Source organism: Piliocolobus tephrosceles, chromosome 2 (genome assembly GCF_002776525.5).
Source record: "Piliocolobus tephrosceles isolate RC106 chromosome 2, ASM277652v3, whole genome shotgun sequence".
Classification (NCBI taxonomy): Eukaryota; Metazoa; Chordata; class Mammalia; order Primates; family Cercopithecidae; genus Piliocolobus; species Piliocolobus tephrosceles.
In genome coordinates, this window is record NC_045435.1 from 98,198,609 (window position 1) to 98,220,211 (window position 21,603).

At 40.3% G+C, this 21,603-nt stretch overlaps 2 protein-coding genes across 2 annotated transcripts in view; both read right to left on the minus strand.

The window, feature by feature from the left end:
- Positions 1-936: 936 nt before the first annotated feature.
- On the minus strand, positions 937-6,090 carry LOC111555362 (neuroblastoma breakpoint family member 6-like). Its single transcript, XM_023231323.1, has 6 exons — positions 5,696-6,090; positions 4,641-4,692; positions 3,917-4,132; positions 3,324-3,424; positions 2,278-2,323; positions 937-1,506 (listed from the first exon to the last, which is right to left on the minus strand). Exons 3-6 carry the CDS (start codon positions 3,931-3,933, stop codon positions 1,200-1,202), a joined length of 471 nt encoding a protein of 156 aa, XP_023087091.1. The 5' UTR covers positions 3,934-4,132; positions 4,641-4,692; positions 5,696-6,090; the 3' UTR covers positions 937-1,199.
- Positions 6,091-11,508: 5,418 nt separating this feature from the next.
- Positions 11,509-21,603, minus strand: part of XYLB (xylulokinase) — a 76,833-nt gene continuing 66,738 nt past the window's right edge. The window contains exons 19-20 of the mRNA XM_023231756.1: positions 15,843-15,997; positions 11,509-11,565 (exon numbers count right to left, since the gene is read on the minus strand). Of these exons, the coding sequence (XP_023087524.1) occupies positions 15,866-15,997 (132 nt within the window). The 3' untranslated portion in view covers positions 11,509-11,565; positions 15,843-15,865. The remainder of the gene's footprint in view (positions 11,566-15,842; positions 15,998-21,603) is intronic.

Here is a 21,603-nt window from a genome sequence, read left to right on the forward strand (position 1 = left end):
AAGCAATTGCAACAAAAGCCAAAATTGACAAATGGGATCTAATTAAAGAGCTTCTCCACAGCACAAGGAACTATCATCAGAGTGAACAGACAACCTACAGAATGGGAGAAAATTTTTGCAATCTACTCATCTGACAAAGGTCTAATATCCAGAATTTACCAGGAACTTAAACGAAGTTACAGGAAAAAAACAAGCATCCCCATCAAAAAGTGAGCAAAGGATATGAACAGACTCTTCTCAAAAGAAGACATTTTGTGTGGCCAAAAAACACAGGAAAAAAAGCTCATAGAGTAATGCAATCAAAACCACAATGAGATACCATCTCACGCCAGTCAGATGGTGATTATTAAAAAGTCAAGAAACAATAGATGCTGGCAAGGCTGTGAGAAATAGGAATGCTTTTACACTGCTGATGGGAATGTAAATTAGTTCAATTATTCTGGAAGACAGTATGGCAATTCCTCAAGGATCTAGAATGAGAAATACGATTTGACCCAGCAATCCCATTACTGGGTATATACCCAAAGGAATATAAATCATTCTACTATAAAGACACATGCATGCGTATGTTTATTGCCACACTATTTACAATAGAAAAGTCATGAAACCAACCCAAATGGCCATCAATATTGGATAAAGAAAATATGGTACATATACACCATGGAATACTATGAGGCCATAAAAAGGAATAAGATCGTGTCCTTTGCGGGGACATGGATGAAACTGGAAGCCATCATCCTCAGCAAACTAACACAGGAATAGAAAACCAAATACCACATGTTCTCATTCATAGGTGGGAGTCAAACAATGAGAACATATGGACACAGGGAGGGGAACAACACACACTAGGGCTTATTGTGGGGTAGCGGGGGAGGGGAGGGGAGGGAACATAGAGGACGGATCAATAGATGCAGCAAACCACCGTGGCACACCTGTACCTATGTAACAAACCTGCACATTCTGCACATGTATCCTAGAACTTAAAGTAAAATAAATTTTAAAAATTTAAAAAAATTTTTAAAAGAAGTCTTCAGCTGAGCTATTGGTAGCCAAGCATTTACAGTTGCACCTTACTGTTCTCCACACCAGCCTGTCTCGATGCCCACAATCCACGCTTGTGAGAAGGAGCTGGGTGACACAGGAGTCACCTAAGACAAGAGGAGAGGAAAGTTCCACCCATTGGATGTCTGTGTTTAAAACTAGATCCAAGAGCCAGGCTCAAAACAATCTAAGTGCAGGAATGTCATGTACAAATTGCAGAAACAAAAATATATAGAGGTTGCCTGGGAGGGAGACCAGTGGAACTTTATGACCTTCAGGGTGGAGTACTCATAGGCTGCATCCAGAGCAGAGCAGGCGAGCTGTTCCTCCAATGAGCACAAGATGCTCCTATAAGGCTGGTGGCAGTCAGACAGGTTATGTTCAATCGAAGGAGTCAAGTAATCTTCATCCAGTGAGTCTTCTGAAACATCCCACTCTTCTACCTCCAGAAACTGCCTGCTGAGCCTGGAGGGTGGGAAAGACTGAAGATAAACACCAGAGGGAACCAAAACCACAGTGCCCAGCTGACTAAAGGGAGGCCTCCAGGAAAGGCCAGAGAAAGGAAAGGGCAGGCCCCTCAGAGAAACAGAAAAATCCTTCCCCATATGGGGCAGAAGAGAGAGAGCAGCAGAGGCTCGGTGCACTGGGCAGACAATGAGCTGAAGACGAATGAGATGGAATGATCCCTGTACGAAATGGCCATGACACACAGTGCACACGGAGGGACATCAAGGTGCATTCAGCACTTTTGCATAAATCGGGTTGAAAGCAGCATGCAGAGGCAACATGAACATGAGCTCTTGAGTCTTCCTAGAATCTTAGAGATATTGTATCTTCACTATCTCTTTTTCTCAATATTGTAGCATGATATGAAGTTTTTCATTCACTTTCATGCTATCATATACTTGCACACATGGTAACACCAAGACACAGCCATCAGATGTGCATCTCCAATTCACATTAAGCAATAAAAATAGAAAAGTGGACTGCAGAAAACATCTGTGATAGATCAGTTCAGCTGAGTCAACTGAAGACAGGTTAGTACAATTGAGAAGAATCAATAAGAGGGGATAATATAAATACAGTATACAATGAAAACAGGCAATGCTAATAACATAAATATTTCATAATTGGCTGAACAGATGGAACAAACATTCAGCACATTCTGTGTTTTCCTGCATCTGGAGTCTCCAGATGTCCACACTGAATTAACTGTCTGCAATTCCTTAGAGTTACCTGGGGCATGATGGGTCTTGGACCTCCTCTTTGTTATGTTTAAGTCCTGTAAATAATTTCAGACAGGGAAAGACAAATTAAGCAGATTCTCCTACACCCATGAATAATCCACCATCCAATCCTAACACAGAGCCATCAGTCTCCTCAGTGTGAGAACAGGACACTGTGAGAGAAATATTTCGGGAGGCCTGAGGTCCTGTCATGATAGAAATGTCTTGGGTTTCCCTGAGCCTAGGGGTGAAATCTCCCTATTCTTGTAGATCATTATCTCAATACGATCTGTCCTGAGACTGTGCAAACAGGTAAGCAATATTTTTTCATACCTATTCAAAGCAAATACCCCCAGATGTTTTCTAGAAAGGAAACTGCAATATTTAGCCTTCTCTCATCAAATACCCAGATTGTTCACAGCTTAGAGCATTTTAAACACTGAAATTGGAAGGGTGGAGGGAATCTACAGACCCTTGAACCAAAATTAATCTCTGAAGCTACACGGTAACATTGGCTATTTGGGCACCTAGGAGTGACAGTGCTCAGTCTTGCTTCCAGAAACATGCCAGCAAGACAATGGCCTGCTTAGCTACAACAAGCCAACATCAAAGACAGAGAATGGGCCTGGGTTCAATGAAACCTTGGTGCCATCTTCCACAGAAAGGTAGACAAAGATGCCACTGACCTTGGGTAGTCATAGAACTTCAAGGGACATGGTTGGGAAAAGAAATTTATAAGGAACACAATAATAGCTGGCAAGACAAATTTTATTCAAATTAAGACATCTCACAGACACCTCTTGGATATATGCTGCACAGGTTGGTGTGAATTTGTCACATCTGTCTTGGGTCCAATATCCTGACAGTGGGCCCAAGATGACACAGGCATGGCCTGAGACAAGGAAGAGAGCAGAGCTCACTGACCCAACCCATGTCAGTGTTTCAAATTCAACTCTAGAATCTGATTCAAAACAACTCGTGTCTATGATTCCTGGCCACATTGATGACTCTCTAAGCCCACGCTGGGGCTCAGGGTGCAAGGCTTATGAGGTCTACCTGAGACATCATTTGGATGTTTATCACATTCACAGTGGAGCACTCCTCCCTCATCAGGAGCCAAGTGGACTTGCTGTTTCTCAAATGAGTACAAGGTGCTTCTGTAAGACAGATGGGAGCCAGACAGGTCAGCAAGAATCAAAGGAGTCAAATGACATCCATCCCATAACTTTCAGGGGACTTCCTGCTCTGCCACCTGTGGCACCTCCCTGCTGAGACTCATGGGGTAGGTTAGACTGAAGGTCTGAGGTTAATTCAAGGGGGCCGGGGACCATAGACTCCTAGATGGATTTGATGGAAGGCATAAGGCAACGGTTGCAGAAAGCAAAGGGGCTGACCCAATAAAAGGTACAAATTATTCTCTTCATGGTGGGACAGACTGTGGCTGCCGTCAGATGTTGAGAGAGAGAGAAAGATAGAGAGAGACAGAGATAGCATGTGTTCGGTGAATTGCCCAGATTAGAAACTCATGGGAAAAGAGAAACAAAACTCTCATATTTTGACATAATGTGGAGTTGATTTTGTTTTTTTTCAAGTTTCTCCTCTTGTGTTCAAATACTTGCCAGCATGCTGACACCAAACAGTTATCTCACCCTGGATTTAACCACATGGAAGAGGACAGGTGATATCAGGAAATCCATGAGTTTGGTGAGTTCACTTGGGTCAACTGATTGTAGATTACTGTGCTTGAGAGAGATTAAGCAGTTGAAACCAGGCTGAGGCAGGAGGATCACTTGAGCAAGGGAGGTCGAAGCTGCAGTGAGCCATGATTGCACCACTGCACTCTACCTGGATGACTGAGTGAGACTCTGTCAAAAAAAGAAAGAAAGAAAGAAATTGAAATCTATATGAGTACCACAGTAATAGAAAAAACACAAAAACATTGTTCAAAAGAATAATTCGTACATGACCAAATGGATAAAATACTTCTATTCGGCCAGGCATGGTAGCTTATGCCTGTAATCACAGCATTTTGAGAGGCCAAGGTGGGCAGATCACAAGGTCAGATTGAGACCATTTTGGCCAACATGGTGAAACCCCGTCTCTACTAAAAATATAAAAAATTAGCCAGGCATGGTGGCAGGCGCCTGTAATCCTAGCTACTTGGGAGGCTGAGGCAACAGAATCACTTGAACCTGGGAGGCGGAGGTTTCAGGGAGCTGAGATCACGCACTGCACTCCAGCCTGGGTGACAGAGCGAGACTCCATCTCAAAAAATAAAAGAATAAAAAAACTTCTATTCATCATTTCCTATTTTTCACTGGGTCTTCAGTCTCCAGATGTCACTATTGAACTAACATCCCACAAATCAGTTACCTGGGAGACACTGGCTGTTTCCTTTCCTCTTCTTCATTATCATTTTGATTTTCTGCAAATAAGCGGGTCACGTTAAGCAAATTATACTCCACACATGACCAAATCAGTGTCCAATCATAGCACAAGGACATAAACATTCTCAGCATCAGAATATGGTATTCTCACAGAAAGTGTCTAGGATGCCCTAGGTTAAGTCTTAAGAGAAGTAGATGGGCCTGCTTTCCAGGTCCATGGGGCTGAATCTTCCTCTTCTGGTACATCATAATTCCATATCCTCTGACCTAAGACTGTTAAAGAGTTAAACAATTTTCCCCAAGATCTTAGAAACTGGCCTAATTTCTAGAAGTGTTGCTGTGATACTGTCTTGTCTCATCAGATGTCATTATTGTTGAATATTTAGAGGAGTTTACACACAAGACTGAACTGATGGATATATTCTAAAAACCCTTGCATAAAAGAGATTCTGCAATGTTACACAGAAACACTGCCCATGAGTAGAGTGAACTCAGGGCCCAGCCTTGCTTTATGGAAACTTATAAGCAAGGTAAAGATAGAAGTGTTTATGTCCTGGTTTCGAGGTAACTGCTAAGCTAACATAAGCCCACTTAAAGGAGATAGAGACTGGGCCTGGGAGCAGTGAACCCAGGGTAACAACATCCCCAAATCTATAGGAAAGGCTGCCAATGGTCTTGAATAGGCATAGAAACTCCATAGACATTGTTCAAGGTCACAAATTACATCACTGCAGGGGACAAGAGGCATTGGATCCAAGATAGGAGGTCTGACAGGTGCCTCCTGTATACCTCCTATACACAGGTGGGTATGAGTTTATCACACCTGTGTGGGACCCAATAACCTGATACTGGGGCCAGGGAGACTAAAGTATGACATGGGCTGAGGAGGAGAGGGAAGCCCCCTGAGCCACCTGATATTTGTGTTTAATATTTAATCCTACTTCCTGATTCAAACCAATATGTATCTATAGGCCCTGTCCTCAGAGTTGACCTTTCTCAGCCTAGGCAGAAGTACAAAAGGACAAATAATATAGAGGCTACCTGGGAGAATGTTTAGCACTTCCTCTTCCCCTTTTTAATGTGAAGATTCACTGCCTATATCCAGAGCAGAGTCGACTTTCTCTTCCTCAGGTGTGATTTTGGCACACCTCTGAGGCAGGTGGGAGTCGGACGGGTCACGGCAAATTGAACAAGTGGCAGAATATTCCTCCAGTGAATTCTGAGGGACTTCCTTTTCTTCAGCTTCCTGTACCTCCCTGATGAGCCAGGTGGGTTAGAGATGACAGAGGTGACAGAAGATTAAACCAAGAGGGATTGGACCCCAGGGAGTTTTAGAGGGTTTTGACAGGAGGCATAAGAGAGTGGTCCTGGCTGGGCGCGGTGGCTCACGCCTGTAATCCCAGCACTTTGGAAGGTTGAGGCAGGCAGATCATGAAGTCAGGAGATCGAGACCATCCTGGCTAACATGGTGAAAACTCATCTCTACTAAAAATACAAAAAATTAGCCAGGTGTGGTGGCGAGTGCCTGTAGTCCCAGCTACTTGGAAGGCTGAGGCAGGAGAATGGCATGAACCCGGGAGGCGTGAGCTCCTGCACCTGGCCTCAATGTAACTTTTATATGAAATAAAGTAATTAATTGACAGTTTAAAAAAAAAAAAGAAAAAAGTATGGGCATATTTTTTCTTTTGTTCACATTTGAGCCCCTCTGGGAACAGTATACTTTTGCATTTTGTCCCCCCAAAATTCATATGTTGAATTCATATGATGGATTAGAGACTTAAATGTTAGACCTAATACCATAAAAACCCTAGAAGAAAACCTAGGTAATACCATTCAGGACATAGGCATGGGCAAGGACTTCATGTCTAAAACACCAAAAGCAACGGCAACAAAAGCAAAAATTGACAAATGGGATCTAATTAAACTAAAGAGCTTCTGCACAGCAAAAGAAACTACCATCAGAGTGAACAGGCAACCTACAGAATGGGAGAAAATTTTTGCAATCTACTCATCTGACAAAGGTCTAATATCCAGAACCTACAAAGAACTCAAACAAATTTACAAGAAAAAAACAACCCCATCAAAAAGTGGGCAAAGGATATGAACAGACATTTCTCAAAAGACATTCATACAGCCAACAGACACATGAAAAAATGCTCATCATCACTGGTCATCAGAGAAATGCAAATCAAAATGACAGTGAGATATCGTCTCACACCAGTTAGAATGGCAATCATTAAAAAGTCAGGAAAAACAGATGCTGGAGAGGATGTGTAGAAATAGGAACGCTTTTACACTGTTGGTGGGAGTGTAAATTAGTTCAGCCATTGTGGAAGACAGTGTAGCGATTCCTCAAGGATCTAGAGCTAGAAATACTGTTTGACCCAGCAATCCCATTACTGGGTATATACCCAAAGGATTATAAATCATGCTACTATAAAGACACATGCACACATATGTTTATTGCAACACTATTCACAATAGCAAAGACTTGGAACCAACCCAAATGTCCATCAATGATAGACTGGATTAAGAAAATTTGGCACATATACAGCATGGAGTACTATGCAGCCATAAAAAAGGATGAATTCGTGTCCTTTGCAGGGACATGGATGAAGCTGGAAATCGTCATTCTGAGCAAACTATCACAAGGACAGGAAACCAAACACCGCATGTTCTCGCTCATAGATGGGAATTGAACAATGAGATCACTTGGACACAGGAAGGGGAACATCACACACCAGGGCCTGTCGTGGGGTGGGGGGCTAGGGGAGGGATAGCATTAGGAGAAATACCCAATGTAAATGACAAGTTAATGGGTGCAGCAAACCAACATGGCACATGTATACCTATGTAACAAACCTGCACGTTGTGCACATGTACCCTAGAATTTAAAGTGTATATATACACATATACCTATATATATACACATGTGTGTGTATATATATAAAGAAAGAATAGAGGGGGGGACACCAGATGTGCATATCCACAAAGAAAAGACCATGTGAGGACACAGAAAGAAAGAGAGAGGCCTCAGGAGAAGCCAAATCTGCGAACACCTTGATCTTGGACTTCTGGCCTCCAGAACTAAGAGGAGATAAATGTCTGTTGTTTAAGCCATCCAGTCTGTAGTATTTTGTTATGGCAGCCCTAGCAAACTAACACAACTGTAATAGGTTAAAATGTGCATATCGGCAATGCCTACAGCAACCACTAAGAACTAAAACAAAGAAGCTGTTGCAGGTTGAGTTCATGAGTGAACTCAAACTAGAGCAGAGTTCAAGAGATGAGCAGAGATGGAGTTCAGTGTGTAGGGTGTTTATTAAGGAGTGCTCTTGGGACAAATACCTGTAGAAGGAAGGCGACACAAGCAGGGGTGGGCAGGATGAGAAGCCAGGTTGTTATGCTAGCCCAATAATAGCCTTGGCCAAGTCCATATGAAACTACAGAGCTAGAATGACTCTTCAGAATTGGGCTGAGTTGGATTGAGATGGTCAGACCTTAATATTCTTGCATTCAGCACTGGATGTTAGTCACCTTGGGAAGGGGAATGACCTTGAGCAAGGTAGCTTTCTGCAATCATGGCAATCCCTGAAGTGTCTGTCAGCAGAAAGCTATCGGTCAACAGGTCTCCCAGCAGGGGAAACAATAATGACTTCTTGAAGTATTTCTTGATTTGAAGAGGAACCTGAGCAGCATTTAACATCATCCATCACAGAAATCTAACCAATAAATGGAGTAGAGATAAAATGAGATAACAAAAAATACTCAAATAACTCAAAAGAAGGCAGTAAAAGGGGAGGGGACAATGAACAGCTGGAACAAATAGAAAACAAATAGTAAGATGTGGGATTTAAAGAAACCACATCAATAATTACGTTATGTAAATGGACTCTAAACACTCCAACCAAAAGGCAGTGTTTAGAGTTCAAGAAGGTTAAAATTTAAATGATTTAAAGTAATCTATAACATGCAAATGCTAGTCTAACAAATGATGGGGTGACTATAGTAATATCAGGAAATAGTATTCAGAACAGTGAATATTAACAGGGTAAAAGAGGGACATTTCATGATAAGTGGGTCAAATCATCATGAAGATATAACAGTCCCAAATGTATATGTCCAAGTAATAGAACCTCAAAGGATATGAAGAAAAATGGAAAAAACTAAAAGGAAAAATGAAGAAATACACAATTATGGTTGGAAATTTTACTACTGCTCTCTCAGTAATTGGTATAACAAGTATATAGAAAATCAGTTAAGACATAAAAGATGGCAAACAACACTATCAACCAAATTCGACCTTATTGTCATTTAAGAACACTCGACAAGACAGAAGATACATTTTTTTTTTCAAATGCACAAATAACATTACCTGAAAATTAAACTATATGCTGGGCCAAAAAATAAATGTCAGTAAGTTTTAAAATCTTGAAGTTATACAGAGCATATTCTTAGACCACACAGATGACATTAAATAACAAAACCAAATTCTAGCAAAAAGGTATCTGGAAAATCCCCTAATATTTGGGAATTAACCTAAGAATTAAAGAAAAATAGCAAAGGAAATCAGAAAACATTTTGAGCAGAATGACAATAGAAACAGAACTTATGAAAATTTATGGGATACAGTTAAAGCAGTGCATACAATGAAACTGATAATGTTAAGTGCTTAGGAAAGAGGAAATGTCTTAAATCAGTGATGTAGATTTCCACCTTGAAAAGCTAAAAAACGTTGACCAGGCATGGTGGCTCACACCTGTAATCCCAACACTGTGGGAGGCCAAGGTGGGTGAATCACTTGAAGTCAGGAGTTCTAGACCAGTCTGCCCAACATGATGAAACCCTGTCTCTACTAAAAATACAAAAATTAGCCAGGTGTGGTGGTGGGCACCTATAGTCCCAGCTACTCGGGAGGCTGAGGCAGGAGAATTGTTTGAGCCAGGAGGTGGAGGTTGCAGTAAGCCAAGAGCATGCCACTGCACTCCAACCTGGGCTACAGAGTGAGATTCTGTCTCAAAAAAAGAAAAGAAAAGCTAGGAAAAGCAGAGCAAATTAAACATGAAGTAAATAGTAAAGAATGGAAATCAGTAAAATAGAAAAAAGTATGATCAATAAAAATGATAAACTTCGAGCTAGACTGATTCAGAAAAAAGAGAAAAGTTGCAAATGACCAATTTCAGAAATGAAAAAGAATTCTTTCACTGCAAGTACTACAGACATGCAAGGATAATAAAGGAATGTTAAAAATTTTTATGCTAATAAATTTGACAGGTTAAAATGGAAGATTCTGGCCAGGTGTGGTGGCTCACACCTGTAATCCCAGCACTTTGTGGGAGGATTACAGGAGTTCAAGACTAGCCTGAGCAACATGGTGCCGAGACCAGCTCGGTTGTGGAGACCCTAACCCAGTAGTGCTAGAGGAATTAAGACAAAGACACAGGAATACAGTAGAAAATGAGGATTAGGGGGTTGACAGCCTTCAGAGCTGAAAGCCACAAACAGAGTTTGACCCAGACATTTACTGACAGAAAGCCAGTGATAAGCATTGCTTTTGCAGATTGTAGATCAGCTAAAAGCATTCCTTATGGGAAACAAAGCAATTTCAGTGAGGAGCAGAGAAACAGGCTCCAGTTGATTATCTGCAGCAAAAACATGCTCTCAAGGCACAAGCCTCTCCTGCTATCATTTGTGGTTTGAGCAGTTTTTCACTCCAGGTAGGGCCAGGTGTTCCTTGCCCTGCTCCATTAAACCAACAACTTTTAGCAGTGTACATGACAGCCATCATGAGCATGTCACATTGCTGCAGAAATCCTGTTTATGGCCAGTTTCTTTAAGGTCTGTTTATGACAGGGTTAGGGCTTGCTACCAACATGTCCCCCCTTTTTGTTTTTGCAAAGTGATAAAGGCATAGGCAGCTTTGTCACAGTAGACCACTTCTCACAGGATTCGGGATCCACATCTGCAGACTATATAAAGGCAAACAACACCGATTAAAAGCACAGTCATCATTGAAATCACAGAACCTCCAAGAGTCTTGATCCATTTTAACAGGTTAATAGCTGCTAATCCATCTGAAGCACCTTCAAGCACTTCAGTTCCTGGCATTAGCATCAGATGTGCCTGAGAAGCTTGAAATATTTGTTTCTTCAGTTTTGTAATATCTAAAGTAAATTTCCAATATGACCTTTTAAATGTTTCTTAACTCTTTCCCACTCATGCTCTGTTTCATTATACACATAAGGAGTAATGCAAAAATCAGAAGTATTCCAATCACATTGTAGCTGCATTCTATATTCTAGACTAACTACTCGATCTCCTAGCCACATTACAGTTTGTTGGAGATAATTGATTTGATTAGCTAGTTTCTGGTCTATCTTAGTTTGGGAATTCCACAGCAAAGTAGAATTTTTCTGCCAATTATTTACATAGTCTGCTGTTTGTACTGTGGAATGCAAAGCAACTCCAGCTGCTGCAGCAATAACTGTGACAGGAATCAATCCTATAATGACTAAAATTAAAGTAGCAATGAAACGCTGAGAGTGTCTCAGAATCTTCTGAAGCATTTCAGTAATAATATGCACAAAAGGAGAGGCTTCCCAAGGATGGGAAAGCTTTACAGGTATCCACACTCCTTCTTGGGCTCTTACCACTAAAATAGAATGATCAGTATTATACAAGGAAAAATTCACACAAGAAAACAATCTACATTCTTGACAAGTCACGTGATGATTAGGGAGATCAAGTTTTAAATCACCCACTACAAGCAGGAAAGGTGGACTTATTGTCAGTCTCGACATGGCTGCAAGTGGGGGATCCTTGGGTTCCTCCCAAAATCTCTTCCTCAGCATCTGGCTCATGATAAGGTTTCAGGTGTCTTGATGATATCCAAATCGGCTGCCGGTTTTGGCCTGGAGAAACAAACATAACCTCTACCCCATGTTATTATTTTACCTATTTCCCAACTTTTTGATATTGGATCTCTCCACCAAACCAGTTGTTCTGCTTCTGTCTTTGAAGCTGGTTTCTGTAGATGCTGTTCAGCTGCTGATAGCATCTGGCCTTTAGGCAGGCTCAAAAAATTTAAAGTTAATAATGCTAGATTTAGTTGTATGTGTGGAGTCCTATAATCACTGTTCCTATAATAACTGTTCTCCCTCTTCTGCTTTTGTAATTGTTGTTTTAGGGAGTGATTCATTCTTTCCACAATGGCTTGCCCTTGTGAATTATATGGGATGCCAGTAATGTGTTTAATATTCCATATAGAGAAAAATGTAGCTAGAGCTTGGCTAGTATAGCCTGGAGCATTGTCCATTTTAACTGAAGCTGGAATGCCCATGACTGCAAAGCATTGCAGAAGATGCCATTTAACACAGAAGATTCCCCCGTTTGGCATGTAGCCCAAACAAAGTGAGAAAATGTATCTACACATACATGTACATAAGCTAGTCTCCCAAAAGTGGGAACATGTATGACATCCATTTACCAAAGAGAATTAGGTTCCAATCCTCGAGGATTAACTCCTCCTGTAAAAGATGAGGAATGCACCATTTGGCAAGTTGGGCATTGCTGGATAATAGCTTTAGCTTCTTTCCAGGTAATGCTGTATCTGCGTTTGAGACCAGAGGCATTAACATGGGTTAAATTGTGAAAGTGTCTAGCATTAGATAATGCCATAGCAACTAGGTGATCAGCCATTTGATTTCCTGCAGTCAAAGGTCCTGGAAGAGGTGTATGAGCTCTAATATGAGTAATGTAAAAAGGGTGCATTCTACTCTTAACTGCTGTTTGCAACTGGGTAAATAAAGTCATCAGTTGTTTATCTGCATGAAATTGTAACTGAGCATTTTCAATTAATTGTGTGGAATGAACCACGTATAAAGAATCAGAAATTACACTGACAGGCATCTCAAAAGCAGTCAGCACCTCAATTACAACTACAAGCTCCGCTTTTTGAGCTGAAGTATAGGGTGTCTGGAAAACTTTAGTTTTTGATCCAGAATAAGAAGCTTTACCATTACTAGACCCATCTGTAAAAACATTTTCAGCATCTTCAATTGGTTTAAAATTAGTTATTCTAGGGAGAATCCAATTAGTTAATTTCAAAAATTGAAATAATTTTGTCTTTGGAAAGTGATTATCAAGAACACCTACGAAATCAGCTAAATGGGTTGGCAATTAAGACTATTTATACAGGCTTTTTGTATTTATGCCTTTGTAAGAGGAAAAATAATTTTTCCAGGATCATACCCATGTAATTTAACAATTTGAGTTCTCCCATTTCCTATCAGAGTAGCAATTTGATCCAAATAAGGAGTGAGAGTCCGTGAATTAGTATGTGGAGGGAAAGCTGCCCTACAAGATCCTGCTCTTGGACAATAACACCAGTAGGTGAATGCTGAGTTGGAAAAATCAGTAAGTCTAAAGTCTTTTCTGGATCTATTCTATTTATTTGAGCTTTATGCACTTACTTTTCAATCAGCTGTAACTCTGTCTCAGGTTCCTTTGTTAATTGCTGAGGGCTTGGGAGACTAGGATCTCCTCTAAGGGTAGAAAATAGATTACTCATGGCATAGGTAGGAATGCCTAGGGCAGGTCATGCTCAATTAATGTTTCCTAGTAATTTTTGAAAGTCATTTAATGTTTTCAATTGATCCCTACGTGTGGTTACTTTCTGTGGCACAATGGTAGTGTCATTTACTAAGGTCCCCAAGTAGGAGTAAGGAGTAGGAGTCTGAATTTTGTCAGGAGCTATAATTAAACCAGCACGAGAAATTGAGTTTTGTAAGTGATTATAACATTGGATTAATATTTCCTGAGCAAATGACCCTTTTGTGTCTATGATGTTGCTGTTCACAGCTTTTCTTGATAGGCCTAGTACAATCTTGGGAACAGGGTTGCTGTATACTGAAGGTCTGACAGTAGCTCTTAGACTCGCCTATCTTAGGTAGTCAACGCTGTGCATTTTTTTTCATTGGTGTACTGTGTTTGATTTGTCTCTGATATATTTGGAGTTTTTCTGAGAAATGGAGCAGTAATGCAGCATCAACCTATTAAAATAAATTTTAAGCCTTTAAAAAAAAAAAAAAAAAAAAATATTTCCTGAGCAGGGACAGCACAAAGTATATCGTACATAAAATGAATAATGTAACACTGTGAACATTTTTTACGAGTAGGTTCAATTGCTTGTCCTACGTAAGTCTGAAAAATTGTTGGACTGTTTAACATGCCTTGTGGTAACACTTTCCAATGCAAACGTTTAGCAGGCTGCAGGTTGTTTACCGCAGGAATTGTAAATGCAAACCATTCACAGTCTTGCTCAGCTAAGGGGATAATAAAGAAACAGTCTTTTAAATCTATGACTATTAAAGGCCAGTTTTTTGGAATCATAGCAGCAGAAGGCAGTCCAGGCTGCAATGCCCCCATAGGTTGTATAACTGAATTAATGGCTCTAAGATCTGTCAACATTCTCCATTTACCACATTTTTTCTTAATAACAAAGACTGGAGAATTCCAGGGGGAAACGTTAGAGCTATATATCCTGTTTCTAATTGTTCAGTAACTTAAGACCTCTAAAGCCTCCAGTTTCTCTTTAGTCAGCAGCCATTGTTCTATCCAAATTGGCTTACTTGTTAACCATTTTAAAGGTATAGGTTCTGGAGGCTTAACAATTGCCACCATCAAGAATGATCTCCTAAACCCTGACAAGAATTTTTTCCTTCCGCTTGAAGTGGTTTCTTTAACCCTTGTACATTTTTTCCTAATCCCATGCCAGGCACATACCCCATCTCTTGCATCATATGCTGATTTTGAGGGCTATATAATTGTTCTATATAAAGGGGAACTTGTACTCCCCATTACTGTAATAAATCTCTCCCCCATAAATGTTATAGTTGGCTGAATAGTCCCAGATTGTTCATCAGGTCCTTCACAATGCAAAATATAAATACTTTGATATACTTCAGGGGCTTTACCAACTCCAACTATGTTAAATTGAGTGGGTTGAATTGACCACACAGACGGCCAGTGCTGTAGAGAAATGACTGAAATGTCTGCTCCTGTATCTACCAAACCTTTAAATTTCTGTCCCTGAATAGTTATTGCACAGGTAGGATGTTTATCAGTAACTTGATTTACCCAGTAAGCTGCTTTCCCTTGTTTATTTGTACTTCCAGATCCTCCTGTCCCTTTAGTTTCGCTTCTCCCCATTTCCACATACAGCACAATCAGGAGTTGTGCTATATGCTCTCCTGGCTCTGCTTTCCAGGGAACAGAAGTAGATATAACAATCTGAATTTCCCCCTTATAATCTGAATCAATGACTCCTGGTTGTACTTGCACTCTTTTTACATTTAAACTAGACCTACCTAGAAGTAATCCTGTCGTGCCCGTTGGCATCATCTGACTGGAGACAGCAACATTCTTTAACAGTCCCATTACAAAAGGAAAACCTGGTCCATGTTGATTAATAGCTTGTTTAAATTCTTTAAGTATTTTAAAAGGGAAAGACTCACATGTAGCCGTAATATTTCCCTGTTGATCAGGTGGGTGCATTCTAACAGGGAACTGCCAAGCATCCAGATCACCCTCCCGTCTAGCTTGCTGGATTCCTGCCTGAATAGAACTGACAGCGGTTGCTCGAGGCGCTGCTCAGTCACTAGGGCAACTACTTTTCACCCAGTGTCCTCTGGAAAGGAAAGATTCGGAGGGTCAAGCCGCTCCTTTTCTTCAAAATAATGAGGGGGTGGGGGTGCAGAAGGGTAGGGACAAACCTCTCCCTCCTTTGTTGCTTTAGCTGGCAAGCAAACCTGTTCTGTCACCTCTTCTGTTACTTCATTAGACTCTCCTTCTTCCTCTGATTCCTCCTCCTATAATCTGTGTGGAAAGGCTCCAAGGTGGAATGAACCAGAGCCCACACTGATCAGTTATAGGAATATCCCCAGCACCATCCTTATATGCCTTTTTCAGTGTGCTGCCTACTTTTTCCCAGACCTCTACATTCATAGTTCCTGGGTTCGGAAACCAGGGGCAGTATCTCTCTACCGCACTAAAAAGCTGCATAAGTCAGCCAGTGCTAACCTTCACTCCTCCTTTTCTGAGGAGATGTCGAAGAAGACTCAAATAAGCCTCATGCCTGCTCGACCCTTGTCCCATTGTTACCCTGATGCTTCTGAGCTCCCCTTCTTACCATGGGAATTGCTTTAACAGTACTCAGGTGTCCTCCAGTGTAGTTCCACATTTTCTAACCGTCGCTCCGGTGATCCTTACACCCGAGTTCGAGCCCCCACGTTGGGCACCGCTTGCTGAGACCAGCTCGGTCATGGAGACTCCAACCCAGCGGCACTAGAGGAATTAAGACAGAGACACAGGAATATAGTGTAAAGTGGGGATTGGGGGCTGACAGCCTTCAGAGCTGAGAGCCATGAACAGAGCTTGACCCACACATTTATTGACAGAAAGCCAGTGATAAGCATAGCTTTGATAGATTGTAGGTTAGCTAAAAGCATTCCTTATGGGAAACAAAGCAATCTCAGTGAGGAGCAGAGAAACAGGCTCTGGCTGATTATCTGCAGCAAAAACATGCTGTCAAGGCACAGGCCTCTCCTGCTGTTGTTTGTGGTTTGAGCAGTTTTTTGCTCCAGGCAGGGACGGGTATTCCTTACCCTGCTCCAGTAAACCAACAACTTTTAGCAGTGTGAATGACAGCCATCATGAGCATGTCACATTGCTGCAGACATCCTGTTTATGGCCAGTTTCTTTAAGGCTTGTTTATGACAGGGTTAGGGCTTGCTATCAACAACATGGCAAAACCCTGTCTCTACCCCCACCCAAAAAAAAAAAAAGATTCTTTGAAAGATGCATATTATTAATATTGACACAAAAAGAAGTACAAAATCTGAAAGGTCATATATTTTTATTTAAATTGAATTTTAACTTAAAAGTTCCAAAAAGAAAACATCTAACTGAGATGGTTTCACTGGTGAATTCAACCAAATATTTAAGGAACACATAATACCAAAACCATAACACATATACGTAAAACATTTGCCAAAATTCAAGACAAACCTACACATTCTTTTTAAATACTCCTCCCCACCTCCAGCAAGAAATGAAAGGAAATTTCTTAGCCCAATGGAGGGTGTATTCACACACACACTCTTAGTGATAAAATGCTGTCCCCTAAGATCAGGAACAAGGCAAGAATTATTGCTCTTCCTGCTTCCATTCAACACTATACTAGACATTCTAATCATTGCAGTAAGGCAAGAAAATGAAATAAAATGCTTACAGATTGCAAAGAAGAAAAACTGTTTTTACAGGTAACATGACACGATGGATAGAAATCCTACATATCCTACTAATACAAAATACTACCATAACTAGTAAGTGAATTTAATAAAGTTGCAAGACACAAAATCAAACAAAAATTGATTCTTATGGCCGGGCATGGTGGCTTATGTCTGTAATCCCAGGACTTTGGGAGGCCAAGGTGGGTGGATCACAAGGTCGGGGGATTGAGACCATCCTGGCCAACATGGTGAAATTCCGTCTCTACTAAAAATACAAAAATTAGTTGTGCATGGTGGCGGGTGCCTGTAATCCCAGTTACTCAGGAGGCTAAGGCAGGAGAATCGCTTGAACCCAGGAGGCAGAGATTGCAGTGAGCTGACATCGCGCCACTGCACTCCAGCCTGGTGACAGAGCGAGACTCCATCTAAAAACAAAATGATTTTTGTATGTTAGCAACGAATAATTCCATATACCACAGACTATCCCTATATGTTAGCAAAAACAATCGAAAAAATGAAACACTTTTCCAACAGCATCGAAACAATTAAATGTGTACAAACGGCCAATAAGAACACGAAAACTGCTTAACATCACTAGTCATTAGGAAAACACAAATCAAAACCACAATGAAGCTTCACTTCATATCCATAAGGATGGCTATTATATACATATTTAAGAAAAGAAAAATAACAAGTGTTGACAAGGATGTAGAGAAACTAGATCCCTGTGCATTACTGCTGGGAATGTAAAATGGTGCAGCTACTGTGGAAAACTGTGGTGGGTCCTCAAAAAGTTAAACAGAATTGCTGTATGATTCAGCAATTTCACTTCTAGGTATACACCCAAAAAATTGAAAGCACAGACTCAAACAGATATTTGCACAGCAACGTTCATAGCAGCATTATTTATAATCACCAAAAGGTGAAAACAACTCAAATGTCCATTGATGGATGAATGGATAAACAGGATGTGGTATATAAAGACAGCAGAATATTATTCAGCCTTGCTATAATGTGAATGAACCTTTAAATTTAAAACATTAAAACATTAACTATTTTACATGTGTGTGGAATAAGCCAGACACAAGAGGACACATGTATGATACCACTTATATGAAAAACCTAGAATAGGCAAATCCATAGAGACAGAAAGGATAGCAGTCATCAAGGGCTGGAGAGAGGAAAACAGGAGTTATTGTTTAGTGAGTAGAGCTGCAGCCTAGAATGATAAAAAGGTTTTGGAAATGTGTGGTGGTGATGGTAGCATAATATTGTGAATATACCTACTGCTACTGAATTTGATCTTTATATGTTCGCAATGAATAATTCAACATACCATGGAATATTCCTAAATGTTAGTAAAAACAATTGAAACAATGAACACTTTTCCACTTAAAAATGGTTAAAATGATAAATGTCATACATTTCATCACAAAATCTTTTTTAAAAATCAAATATTTAACAAAATATGTGTAAGACATACACTAAAAACTATAAAACTTTGTTAAGGGGAATAAAAAGAACTAATAATAGAGAATAATAGAGAACTGTCCTTTGTTTATGGAATTTACCCCTCATTGGTACATAGAGATCTTCCTCATTATTTTTTATTGCATGGATGCATTACAATCTATTCAATCTGTCTTATATTAATGTATATTTGCCTTTTCCCAAGTACTTTGCTATTATCAATAATTTCACAATAACCTTATACACACGTTGTCTTGTATGTTGGAATTGTGTCTTTGTGCAGATTCCTATTGGAATGGTTCAGTCATACTCATATTTAGTTTTGTTAGATGTTGCCCAATTTCCCTCCTTAGGAGTTTCACAAAATTGCACTCCTACCAGAAATGTATACGAATGTCTATTGTTCCACAGCCATGGTAACACAGAATTTTATCAAACTCTTTGATTTTTGTCAGTAAGCATTTTAAAATATGCTTAAAGTGTATTTGCATATTTTTCTGATACATGTATAGGTGTGTGTGTGTGTGTGTGTGTGTATATATATATATATATATATAGGTGGTTTTTTCTTTTTTTTGAGATGGAGTCCTGCTGTGTCGCCCAGGCTGGAGTACAGTGCTGCCATCTCAACTCACTGCAACTTCCGCCTTCCAGGTTCAAGTGATTCTCCTGTCTCAGTCTCCTGAATAGCTGCTACCACGCCCGCCTAACTTTTTTTGTATTTTTAGTAGAGACAGGGTTTCACCATGTTGGCCAGGCTGATCTTGAACTCCTGACCTCAGGTGATCCACCTGCCTCAGCCTCCCAAAGTTCTAGGATTACAGGCATGAGACACTATGCCCGGCCTGCTGATACACATACTTTTTTTTTTTTTTTTTTCTGAGACGAAGTCTCACTCTGTTGCCCAAGCTGGAGTGCAGTGGCGAGATCTCAGCTCACTGCAACCTCCACCTCCTGGGTTCAAGCGATTCTCCTGCCTCAGCTTCCCAAGCTGCTGGGACCACAGGCATGTACCACCATACCCAGCTAATTTTTGTATTTTTAGAAGAGATGGGGTTTCACTATTTTGGCCAGGCTGGTCTTGAACTCCTGACCTCATGATCCGCCCGCGTTGGCCTCTTAAAGTGCTGCGATTACAGGTGTGAGCCACCATGCCCAGCCTAGAATCTGTCTTTTGAGCAACTATGCCTGTTTGTTGCCCATAGAAAGTTGGGGGTCCAGGGTCTTTTAACATTTAGTCCCTTTTAATCCAGGTTAATGCCCTTAGTATAGCTTCCTAAAACATACTGTGGGTTTTATGTGTCTTATTGGAGTCTACGTACCAAAAGCCCACTCACAATTATTTCTGAGATAGCACCCTATGGGTTTAATCACTGATATGCCAGGTGTGTGAGGCTGCCGTGGGACAACAATCTTACGATTCCTAGAAGAGTCATAAGTTCCTAGGGACTACAGGCTCCTGCCACCATGCCTGGCTAATTTTTGTATTTTTTTGTAGAGATGGGATTTCACCATGTTGGCCAAGCTGGTCTCGAACTCCTGAGCTCAAGCGATCCACCTGCCTCAGCCTCCCAAAGTGCTGGGATTACAGGTGTGAGGTATCACGCTTGCCCTAGAGTAGTATTCTCTATTATCAAGGTAGAAAGTTCAACATATATTCATTAGATCTACTTTATAGATACTGTTATTTAGATCACTTATATCCTTAAATGTATTTTTTGTCTCCTTAACTTCAGTCTTGGGTGAGACAGAGGTGTTTTAAAGTTCTCTGTTATTTCTAGGTTTCTATTCATTTTTCCTTGCATAATTTGTTATGCAAATGTTATGTGCTTTAACAAGGTAGAAGTAACACAATAGAAACAATAAAAAACGAGGGAGAGAGAAAGAGGAAAGTACAAAGAGCTCTTTGTTGTACAGGCAATAGGTGGGAGCCAAAGAATATCATTTAAAGTTGACAAACCAGATAATTGAAGCTGTAACACTCATAAGTAGTATATCCTCATTGTGACTTGTGGCTTTCAGCATTTTAATGTATCCTTCATTGTCTTGTCTATTTTTTCCTGAATTCTACCTTTTCAGATATGGATACTGTAATATTTGTCTTCTGTGGTCCTACTTGCCTGGTCTATTTTTGCCCATCTCTTTTTATTTAGCTTCTCTGAATCACTTATTTTAGATGTGTCTCTTATAAATAACAGACAATAAGACATTGGTTTGTAAGCCAATCTGATATTCCTTTAAATAGGTAAGTCCTTTCACATGTACTGATTTAACTTACATGCTTGGACTTAATATATTTACTGTATGATGGCATGTTTTCACTGTAATCTACTGCCTTTTTTCACTGTATGTTTTTCACTGTAATCTACTGCCTTTATTATTGTTTCTTTGAGCATTGATGGAGATTTACATTTTTATTCTAGTAATTATACTATGTATTCTATACTATCACTTTAAATAGTATAGTACACCTTTACTGCTCTAAATCTCCTTTTCCTTACTTACACTTCATATACTTGTTTTGTCAACTTTAAATAATACTGTTTGACTTCTACATATTGCCTAAGCAACAAGGAGTTCTTTGTACTTTCCTCTTCCTCTCCCCCTTCTTTTTTGTTACTTCTGTCTTGTCAAAGCATATACCATTTGATACTATTTCATGTCATTAGAACTTGTGTCCCCACCCAAATCTCATCTTGAATTATAATCTCCAGGTGTTGAGGGTGAGACCTGGTGGGAGGTGACTGGATCATGGGGGTGGTTTCTCCCATGCTGTTCTCATGATAGTAAGTTCTCACGAGAGCGGATGGTTTTATAAGACAGTTTTCCCTGCTTGCTCTCTTGTGCGTTCATGCTTTCTCTTTTTTGCCACCATGCGAAGGTCCTTGCTTCCCCTTCCCCTTCTGCCATGATTGTAGGTTTCCTGAGGCCTCCCCAGCATGTGGAACTGTGAGTCAATTAAATCTCTTTTCTTTATAAATTACCCAGTCTTGAGTACTATCTTTATTTATTTTTTATATTTTTGAGACAGAGTCTCACTGTCGCCCAGGCTGGAGCGAAGTAGCATGATCTCGGCTCACTGCAATCTCTGCCCCCAGGTTCAAGCAATTCTCATGCCTCAGCCTCCTGAGTAGCTGAGATTACAGGGGTGCACCACCATACCCAGCTAATTTTTGTATTTTTAGTAAA